This window comes from Zeus faber, assembly GCF_960531495.2.
Source record: "Zeus faber genome assembly, chromosome: 7".
Taxonomy (NCBI): Eukaryota; Metazoa; Chordata; class Actinopteri; order Zeiformes; family Zeidae; genus Zeus; species Zeus faber.
In genome coordinates, this window is record NC_137203.1 from 10,564,329 (window position 1) to 10,575,558 (window position 11,230).

Consider the following 11,230-nt stretch of genomic DNA (forward strand, 5'->3'; position numbering starts at 1 on the left):
GCCTTCTTTCTCCGACGGCAGTCCAACAAGCGTGTTTGAATGACCAGATAGAAGAAATGCAACTTTCCCAGGTACCAGGGTAAACCTGAAGCACGGGATAAAATAATGGGAAGGAGGCATCTTAACCGCCATCATTCGCCACAGTAAGATTTTTCACCTAATAGCATTTGTAGTGAAATTGAAATTTAATCCGACTAAATGGTGCTTAAATGTTTAAATCACATTTACAGGCTGTCAATTGATCTGATGTTCTTCACATGGTCACCCTTCGTTTGGATGAGAATAAATTGGCAGCAAACGGGGGGGGGGGGGGGGGGGGGAAAGGGGTTCGCTCCCGCGCGAGGGAGGGCTCCCTCTTAGTCGGAGCGCCCCCAAGTGGCTGGATCGCGGAGCTACCGCGCCCGGACGTGCCCGCGGCTGTGGACGAGAAACGAAAGGAGAAATACTTCACGACCACCCGTGGAGAACGTGCTTATCGCGCGGGTGCGATGGAAGTACTTCGTCACGTTTAGTGCAGTGCATTTATTATTGGGTTTTTTCAAGCGCCTCTATTTAATTTTGACTCTTACGTCGCTACATTTCAAGGCAAATATCCGTACTTCTATACCATACTTTACTGTATACTATATACTATACACTGCATTTCTAACACGGCCACGTTACTTTCCACTTTTTTTTTTCATCAGCAATTGTAATCGTCTGCAGAAGTTAGTATAAAGGCTTTGGGTATAAACAAAGTTTTTCTACTTTTAATATCTTAAGTACATTTAAGAGCAAGTACTTGTACTATAAAGATGTATAGATGTAATCTAACATACATTACATATACATAATATACATTACAAGTATATATTACATATATATTTATTTATATATATACATATATTCATTTATATATATATATGTATATATTACACATATATATGAATATATATGAAATATATATATATACATATACATACATACATACATATTTAGACATTATTAGACGTTATTATAAGTTATAACAGACGTTTTTAGACCTTATTAGACGTTATTAGATGTTATTAGAAGTTATAACAGACGTTATTAGACCTTATGAGACGTTATTAGATGTTATTTGACATTATTAGAAGTGATAACAGACGTTATTACACATTATTATAGACGTTATTGGAAGTTATAAGCGATGTTATTACACATTATTACAGCCGTTATTAGACGTAATAACAGACGTTATTACAGACGTTATTACACATTATTACAGACGTTATTACATGTTATTACATACGTTACGTTGGAGGCTGCAGCTGTCGTGGTGAAAGGTTCGAGTCACTTTTCAGATTCGGTTCTTGACGAGTCACAATCTTAAAAAAAAAAAAAAAAAAAAAAGATTCGTTCGGCGTTCAGATTCTTCTGTTCTTCCATTCGTTCGTTTGACGTCGTCGTTTTCTTCCGTTGGCGAACGATGGACGAGAGTCAGAGGAGACGACTCTGCCCCGAGGGGACGGATGGAGTTCTCACAGCAACCACTCAATTCTGTCAAAAGGATTCATTTCGGTGGAACGTGACGGCGTAAACCCGCCCCGTTCCGTGAACTGCACCAAATACATTTGGGCTCTTTTTGGGATGGTTAATGAACCCTCAGGCCGCGGGGTTGAGCTTCGGTTTGTGAGTCGAACATCAACTTGCTCGTTCACTCGTTTGTCGGAGTGACTCGCGACGGCTGAGTCATTTGAACGGCCCATTCGCAACGGACGAGTCGTTCACGAGTCCTGCATCACTGCTGCTGGCTAACGGGCTAGCGGGCTAACGGGCTAGGCGAGGGCGTCCGAGTCGGTGCTGGAAGAGAGACTGCGGGATAGTCGCCACAGCGAGGGACTCGACACTCCCTGGAGAACCGGGGGACGCCGCTCACGCACTAAGAATCTTCACCCCAAGGCTTCGCGATGTCTGATTTTGACAGCAACCCGTTCGCAGACCCGGACTTCAGCAACCCCTTCCAGGTAGTTAGCTTGGAACGGCTAGCCTTAGCTTAGCTTCTTTGAGCAAGGCCAGTCTACCGGGCTGGCTCGTCCTGGAGCTTGTGGGCTAAATAGCTAACTAGCTAACTAGCGTCAACTGGGTGTTCTTACTGGTGGAGCAGCAGGATGGTATCATACATGTCTTTCAACTTGATTCTGCCTGTAGGATTATGACGTTTCTCTGCTATATCTCTCAATAACTCTTTGGTCAGAGAACTCGGGAACAAAGGCTGCTACTAGCTAGCTGTGTGGACAGTGTTGGGTCAGCGGCTAGCCTGAAAAACAGTCGAACAGATAGATATACTTTATTTATCCGGGGAGGGAAATTTTGGTGCTACAGCAGCCCAGATGAAAACAACGAAACAGGAATAAGAAGATAAGAGATTGAATAAATTGGCAATGTGCCATAGGAAGAAAATGTTGACAAATACCAATACGCAAACCGCTTCAACAATCAACAATTCACACTGTCAAAAATAGAAACTTGTACAAGTGTTCATACACTATTGTAAACAGTGGTAGTGATGTGCTTTCTACACCCAACGCCTCCCAAATCTGCAGGGATGCAGCACAAAACTGCTGTGGCTGCTCGTGCAACAGTGCATGGTTCTAACAGAAGAACCACATTAACTGTTGTTTCCTGGATATTTAACATGGATTTCGGAACCCGAGGCCTCTGTGTCAGAGCGACTCCGTGTCCCAAAAGCACATCACTGCAGAGATGAAGACGACGAGTCTGGACAGCGACGTTGAGACCGAAATCCAGCCCCCCAGAGCTTATAGACACGTGAATTCTACGCTGTGGGGTTCGGCGGTTTCATCTTGTTTCTCTGTTTTTGGCTGAGTTGTAGTTCTCTGAGCAGCGGGTTGCATTGTTTCACCGCTGGCGTACGCACTCGCTTAGCGCGGGTTTGTTTTCGGGAAAACACTCGAGGCCAACGCCCCGAATACGACAAAGTTCATCCACAGTAAAAGTGTGTGCGACGTTGGAGGAGCTGGAGTTGTCCCAGGGAATGGACGGTCATTTCCGACCTGGCTTTTGACCTTCGGCGCGCCGATCTGCTGACCTCTGACCCCTGACCCCGCCCGTATCATCCCCCACCCCCACCTCCCACACAGGATCCTTCTGTGACGCAGGTGACCCAGTCTGCTCCTCCCGGTGGCCTGGAGGAGTACAACCCCTTCACGGATGCAAGACCGGTCAGTCTTAATCAGCCGCCACGTTTGTTGTGTCTTTCTTCACGTCTCTATATCTAAGATTTTGCGGTTTTTTTTTAAGGGGTGGGGGGGTTTGTCATCTCTTTGCCGCTGCGTCAGTGACCTTGTTTTATTTTACCCTCCCTCTTTCTCCAACGCATCTCAGCCGCAGAGGATTTCACTGTCAAGGCGACTTTGGCCTACTTTTATTTCGGATTCAGTCTCTGGTTTTATGTTTTTTTTGTGGGTTTTTTTAGGCGCCTCCGGGAAATGCCCCCAAAGTCCCCCCTGCCCCGTCCCAGAACACACAACCCGCCATCATGAAGCCGACGGAGGAGCCACCGGCGTACTCGCAGCAACAGACTCAGGTACGAGACAACACACCTCAAGGCGTTGTCTTTGTGCTTAACGCCGCTGCCTTGTTCCAGCCACCCTCTATCCATTGGAACACTGTACACACACTGTGTTTTTAGTTTTTCTCGTGACTTCCCTTTGCCCTTGTTTTTTATTTGATGCTTGTTTGACCTGCGCGGGCCCGACAGCGCCACAACAAGGGGTGTATTCCCTTCATTCTCTGTAGAATACACCCATTTAGGGTCCTAGATTAAGCTCTTTATGAAAGGTATAGAATCACCTTTCAAAATAAACTATATGTTACTTGCAGCCCTGTGGAGCAACAGTCAGCCCCCTAAATGTGGCGCAAATGCTTGGGATTACACTTTTTGCCTGTTTTAAGTCTGTGTTTAGTTGTGTTGTGTTTAATTCAATTTCAGGTAATAAATTTTTTCCTAATTTTACACAACATATTCAGATTTTATTTTCTGCAGCTATACATAGGAGGTGCCTACATATTTTATATACTGTATATTGGGGGGGCTACAGACATGAGTTACAGTTTTCTGACATTCCGACACGAATTGCGGTTTTCCGAGTTCCCATGAACGCAGCATCGATTCCGGCTTTCGAGCGCTTCCTCACCAGAGAGTCATGTCCACATCTTCTAACATAACACCAGAGAACGCTTCCACTAGTTTATCGATTGCGGATGCCATTCTTCTCTCAGACAGAAGTAAAATAAAAGTAAAAATGTTAAAATGTGTCGCCAAATATGCTTTGGCGTCCGTCAATAGACCTGGGCAGCCGGTGAAGTAAGGTCTATGTGCGGGAAACACTCATATTAGTGGAATTGAACATACCTTGGCAAAAAACAATGTGCACAAGCACAATATGTACATGCAATACAATTATATGCGACAATTTGTCCTCTTAAAAAATAACATAATTAAAAAAAAACAAAAAATCTGAAGTTTGAAATTGCAAGTTGGTATATGTTTCATATCACTTTTTTTTATTTTTTAAACAACTCACTTTAAGGCAATTTAGTATGAATGGAACGTGCAGATAACTTACTTTAGATCAGTGTAAGTAACTCTAAATTACGTGTTTGTGCAATCAACTGCAGGATACTTTTCTGTCATTAATATCTTCAGCATCGCCCTTTTTAGCAATCGTGTTTGAATATTTCAATATTGTTTAATCACTAATTATTGCTCTGTAAATGTGAAGGAATCCCGGTGTTCCGTATTGAAATGCAATCCCCCCATTGGTCGATCCTTTAAATAACGGGAGCGCGCACGTACTTACTCCGTCTTATCCACATTCCGCTGAGTCATACTGGTTTAGCACCAAGCGAGGTTTAAAGAACCCGCTCATCTGCCGCCCGTTGCTGCTTACGTAAGCGACGGTGTCATGGCTTATCGCCGCCCAATCCTAACAGCCTTTTGGGAATACCCCCCAGGTTCTGTGTTTTGTCCCGTTGCAGCCTCTGTTACTAAACCCGCTCTATACTCTCTCTCTCATATGACGATGATATGAATTATCCTTATTGGTGCACTTTTCCCTCCTGTAGCTCCCTGAAGCCTGTAGGGCAGCCTTTACAGTACAGGAACACTTAACCAATGGATATAATGGAGAGAACCCCAAGTTATTTTGTGGTCCATCGAACCAATTCCTACAAGTCTCTTGTCGGTTGCGGGGTAGAGATGGACCCGGAGGCAAGTCGAACCAAAAGGAGCCTTAGCTGGGCATTTATTCAAACAAAAATGAAGAAGTTTGTCTGAGAGGACAAATGTATAAGTAAAAAAAAAACTAAAAAAGCTGATCATGATGATGAATGAGAAATGTTCGTCCAGCCCCGGCTTCATCCGTGCTCTTCTTGGGTTGAGAAACACTGAACTTAAATTCTCATTCCATGGCATCAGGATCAGGTGCGAGCTCAGGCAGAGTTGTTGAGACGGCAGGAGGAGCTGGAGAAGAAGGCCGCCGAGCTCGACCGGCGGGAGCGAGAGTTACAGTCCCACGGAGGAGCCGGTCAGTCCGGGAATAAAACACTCATCACACTAACTCAAGCTGAGTTTTACACACAGATTCAGTTGAATAATAGTAATAATGTTAAAGGAAAGTATTTCGACCCCTTAATTCTTTTCCACATCTTCTCAAGTTATATTCTTACTCTGAAATGGATTAAAAAAAAAACTAAATTCCCCAATACCCAATTATGACAAAAAAAAACAGTTTGTTTTTTTTGTTTGGGTTTTTTTTGCAGTGATCAAAATATAAATGTATCGAAAAAAGGGAAGAAAAAAACCCCCATCTTTATTCATGAAGTGAATAACGGTGCGTTCAGAGTGCTGTGCACGCTGAAGAGTAAAAAAAAAAAAAGACAAAAAGTGATTTAAAAAAAATAAACAACATTGTTTTTCGACATCTCTTGGTCCTGTAGGACGCAAGAACAACTGGCCTCCGCTTCCTGAGAAATTGCCCGTTGGGCCGTGTTTCTACCACGACATCGCCGTGGACATCCCCGTAGAGTTCCAAAAGACCGTCAAAATCATGTACAACCTCTGGATGTGTGAGTGGATCACACTGTTTCACCATTGTCCCGGAAGATGTCATTTGCAACATATAAAACACAATTCCCGCTGTGTGAACAGCCTGTCGGGTTTGACCGTTTCCTGTTTCCTGTGCAGTTCACGCGGGGACGTTGTTTGTGAACATGTTCGGCTGTCTGGCCTGGTTCTGCGTGGACACGGTGCGCGGTGAGGACCTGGGCCTCGCCATGCTGTGGTTCATGCTGTTCACCCCCTGCTCCTTCATCTGCTGGTACAGACCACTGTACGGGGCCTTCAGGTACAGCCGGTGATCACACACCAAAAAAAAAAAACTTATTCCAAGCCAAATAGCTTGTATGATGTTTGATTTTTTCATCCTGATTTATAGTCTCCACAATTGAGCCATGTCTTTTTTATATATATACAGTGTGTGTGTGTGTGTGTGTGTGTATGTATGTGTATGTGTATGTGTGTATATATATATATATATATATATATATATATATATATATATATATATATATATATATATATATTTGTGCAAATTGTCAGTGTAAACATTACAAAGAAGTCCCAGGGTAAAATAGTCCAAATCTTTGGTCAGAAGCGGCGCAAAGAATTCAATGCCATCTAGTTATTACGCATTGATGTCATTTATGGCGCGCGCACGTAACGACACTAAGGCTGCGGCAACTATAAAGTAGACTTTAGTCATCTGTTTACCTTTTTTTTTTTTTTATATATTCCTTACTATTTTTGATTTTAGGAACTCTGATTTATTGTTAGCGAAATCGTATTCACACCCGTATTGAAGTTGCTCCCTCTGCGTGCGTTTTCTGAAGTATCCAAGCTCCGCAGATGCAGGGAAATGCGTGGTCCAATGAGGTCCACATCCCCTCTCGCATTTATTCCTCCCAAAACTTTCACTCCCACCGTCTCTCTCTCTCTCTCTCTCTCTCTCTCTCTCTCTCTCTCTCTCCCCTCCGCAGGAGTGACAGTTCATTTCGCTTCTTCGTCTTCTTCTTCGTCTACATCTGTCAGTTTGGAGTTCACGTCCTCCAGTCTATTGGTATCACTGGCTGGGGAACATGGTGGGTAGTGTGTGTGTGTGTGTGTGTGTGTGTGTGTGTGTGTGTGTGTGTGTGTGTGTGTGTGTGTGTGTGTGTGTGTGTGTGTGTGTGTGTGTGTGTGTGTGTGTGTGAGATTAACGTATGTTTTTCTTTAATTCCCCCCAGTGGTTGGATCTCAGCTCTGACGGGGATGAACACCAGCGTCCCGGTCGGCATCATCATGCTGCTCATCGCAGCCCTGTTCACTGCTCTCTCTGTGGGCTCGCTCATCATGTTTAAAAAGGTGACGTTCTCTTTCGACGACTCCCACAATGCACTGCAACATATCAGTGAGATGCTGGTGAGAGCTTTACAGAAATGGAGAAGAAATCCTTCTGATGTTTTACTGGAAACCACAGCAGCATCTAAACATGCACTGGTTGGTTGTTGTGCCTGTGGACTAGAGGCGGGTATGAACTAGAGCCAGATCGTTTTCTGTGTTTAAAGTAATGCTAGCTGCGGCTTCACAGTACCGTTCTGCCCTTAGGATGCTGTGGTCATGGTCTTTTATGAATGTCTCAACTGATTTATTTTATATATTTTTTAAATAAGATAGAGATTTGAGAGCTCAGCTTCGAAACTATATATATATATATATATATATATATATATATATATATATATATATATATATATATATATATATATACACACACCGAAGAATTTAATCGTAGGTACTGCCCCTAGTGCATAGGAGTCCGAATGCTTAAACATTTGGAAGCCACCAGCATGTGTAACCAAGGGCACATATTTCTCTTTATCTCTGTTATTGTTTGAACTGTTTTAATTGAAATTGATGTACCAGGGAAGCCCAGAACATGGTCCTTCCAGCCTTATTCTGAAGTAAATCTAAGAAGTACATTTTGCAGTAATATAGTACTGAGCGTGAAATTGCAATTGAATTAGTAATTATGTATTTGAATATTATTTATTTATTTATTATTATTATTATTATATATTTTTTTAAATTATTATTTGGTTTAAATGGTCCAAATAGCGTTGCCTACAATTATACCAATACAATAATACATATTATACAATAAGATTTGTATGCAAACTGTCAAAATGATGAATATCATTCACAATATGGGTTGACTTAATCACTGATTGAAATTAAATATCGCCGCAGTTATGAAGTTAAACATCCAGCACTAATGTTCTGAATTTAACTCTTCTAGGTGCACGCACTCTACCGCACCACTGGAGCTAGCTTTGAAAAGGCCCAGCAGGAGTTCGCTACCGGGGTCATGTCGAACAAGACGGTTCAGACCGCCGCGGCAAACGCAGCCGCTAACGCGGCGTCCAACGCCGCCCGCGGAGCCTTCAAACCCACTCCCTGAACGCACACGCACACGCACACGCACACCATCCTTTCAAGCTGGAGGTGCTCAACCCCGGTCCTCTAAAGCTCTCAGATCCAACGGGTTCCTTTGTTTGCTAGATTTTTTCCATTTCATTTTTTACCTTTACGTTGAAGCAGCTCAACCACTGTTAGAGAATATAGAATTTCAAAAAGCAAGAAAATCAAAGGCTTCCCAGCGACCAGAGTTGTGCACCTTCACCTGAAACCAATGGGACCACCATTGGAAATGCTCCCTCTCCATCCATCACAGTCCGAATGGGGACTCTGTATGTCCACATCCCCCTACTCAACGTGTGTGTGTGTGTGTGTGTGTGTGTGTGTGTGTGTGTGTGTGTGTGTGTGTGTGTGTGTGTGTGTGTGTGTGTGTGTGTGTGTGTGTGTGTGTGTGTGTGTGTGTGTGTGTGTGTGTGTGTGTGTGTGTGTGTGTGTGTGCCCTGAGGTGCTTCCTCGATCAGGCAGGTGAGACGTACTTGCAGACGTACATTTCTTTAGTCGCGGTGAAGATCGCCCCGTCTGTTATCTCCGGTGTAGAGGGTGGAACGTGATCATCTGGTTTCCATAGTCTTGCTCACATCCTAAGTTCTGTGTACGTCTGGGTGGACGAGCCCGCGGGGCGTGGAACCGCGCTTCACTTTTAGGCAAATGGTGGAACTGACAACGATTATCCACTTCCTGGTCAGTATGGTCTTTAAAGCTGAAGCTCATATTGTCCTTTAACTCGATAAATGGCGTTCTGATAATGGTTAAAAAAAACACTACTCCTGTATATAAAGAAATATGTCTGTATTTTCTTACTTGATGACCCGCTGGCCACCTCAGCCTCGATCCAGCGACTCGTTCCGTTCCTTTTCAGTCCGCTTCTCCAAACGATCCGGCTGGGATCTCTGCGCCACAGTAAACCTGGATGGCGGTGATAGCGACGCATGTTCGGCTCTCAAAATGACATCATCGAGTTTGTCCCGCCCCGAATTTTGTATAACCTGCGCGCAGTATCTGTCTGGCTACGGGATTAATCTGTTGTTTAAGGCTAACTCGCTCTTGGGTTTTTGGTTTTCGGAGAGGTCAGAGGTCGTTGCATGTTTCATCGGCCGTTGGATTAGAGCTCTGGCTGGATTTTGTTTTGGATCGACCTGTAACGCCGTTACCTGTCCTGTTGGTTCACCGCTCCTCACCACGGACCCAGTCCCCCTTTTCACCACCTCGTGCATTTATATAAAAAAATAAAAACTAAAATCATACATCGTTTTATGTCTGTCCTCTAACTCAAAACGACTAAGTAATACTGTTTTTTTCCTAGTGCTTCATGCCTTCATCAGTTAAAAAGGAACTCTCCAGTGAATACGATCTCCAATGCTTGAGGACTTGACTTGATTGACTTGATTCACGGAGCGGTTATTTATGTAAACACTGCACGGAAAATGTGCGCGATACATCCGTAACGCTGTTGAACCCCCAGCCGCTGCATTTTAACATTCACAAAGGCTAACCAGTTCACCTGAGTTTCTCTGTCAGTATTCTGATTACTGGCCTGTTCTTGAGTCCCATGTAAAGCAGGTTCCTACAGAGAATTGGACGATGCACATCGAAAAGAGGAAAAAGAAAAAAGAAAAAAAAACCTTTCTACAATATCAGTGTATAGACTACTACCCGACTGCTGTCACTGGAAATGTACACAGGGATTGCATTTGTATAGCGCTTCAGCTACTGTGGTGGTGAGTGTTTGAAGTTGTGCATGAAAGATGGCTGAATGGTACTGCTGTCATTACTAATGTATAAATTGAACAGTATATTCTAGCAACTAAATGGGTTTAATGAAGTCAAAGGTCATAAATCTGTCACAAAATGCATAGGCTTATCGTCTGGTGTCATTTTCCTTGATTTAAAGCATCTCATTTTAAATTGCACTTTTCTGATTTTACGTTGACCATAACACAGAACGCAAAGCTTGTTTTGGTACACGGTTTTCGGTGTAATTTATTTAAAGTTATTTGATTTGTTTGGTTTAAATTGACATTATGTATCATGTTTGTATGTGTGTGCGTATTTATTTTTTTAAATGTCTGTCCTCCTAGCATCCGCTAGATAGGAAAGTGTTCCCTGACATGGTCGTGTGAGTGAATGTACAAGTACATCCGGGTGACTTTTCCTCCAAACGTGTTATTGTCGTGTCCTGAAAAGCTGTGCAAAATCAACCAAATGTGCATATAGATTTGTTTTTAAATCTTGTATCCTGAAAAAACTGGTTTCATTATTTGTTCCCCTCACATATTTTAATTTATTACTTAACATTTTAATCTGTGGCTTCTAACATCAACTTTGTTTAGTCAGTAGTTTATTTTGGGTTTTTTTTAAACAAACATCAGTGGATTACTGTTAAGACACAAGATGATGAACTCACGATTTCAAAATGCCTGAAAGGACACCGATTTCAAAGGGACACTTGTATATTTTGTAAAGTTGAACATTTGTTTCCCATCAACGGTCTTATGTAAAAAGAGGAAGAAAAAAATGATGCACTCTCGTCTCGCCTTTGTTGCATGTGGAATAGTTTTGAGTTTTGTATATTTATGGTATTAACATGAAATAAAAATTTGAAAGAAATAGCTGTGTGCTTCCAATTGGCACACAACTACATGGCAACAAATATTATTTAATCCATGAAAATCC

At 42.8% G+C, this 11,230-nt stretch overlaps 1 protein-coding gene across 1 annotated transcript; it reads left to right on the forward strand.

Moving 5' to 3' along the window:
• Positions 1-1,790: 1,790 nt before the first annotated feature.
• LOC307232830 (secretory carrier-associated membrane protein 1-like) lies at positions 1,791-8,970 on the forward strand. The gene is made up of 9 exons (XM_080004023.1): positions 1,791-1,985; positions 3,123-3,203; positions 3,458-3,568; positions 5,462-5,570; positions 5,983-6,111; positions 6,230-6,389; positions 7,081-7,182; positions 7,327-7,444; positions 8,379-8,970. Exons 1-9 carry the CDS (start codon positions 1,929-1,931, stop codon positions 8,538-8,540), a joined length of 1,029 nt encoding a protein of 342 aa, XP_079860149.1. The 5' UTR covers positions 1,791-1,928; the 3' UTR covers positions 8,541-8,970.
• The last annotated feature ends 2,260 nt before the right edge of the window (positions 8,971-11,230 follow it).

Coding starts and splice junctions, on each gene's coding strand:
- LOC307232830 (XM_080004023.1), top strand. CDS start 1,929: ATGTCTGATTTTGACAGCAACCCGTTCGCAGACCCGGACTTCAGCAAC. Junction 3,569..5,461: donor ACTCGCAGCAACAGACTCAG/GTACGAGACAAC, acceptor CCATGGCATCAG/GATCAGGTGCGAGCTCAGGC. Junction 7,445..8,378: donor CGCTCATCATGTTTAAAAAG/GTGACGTTCTCT, acceptor TAACTCTTCTAG/GTGCACGCACTCTACCGCAC.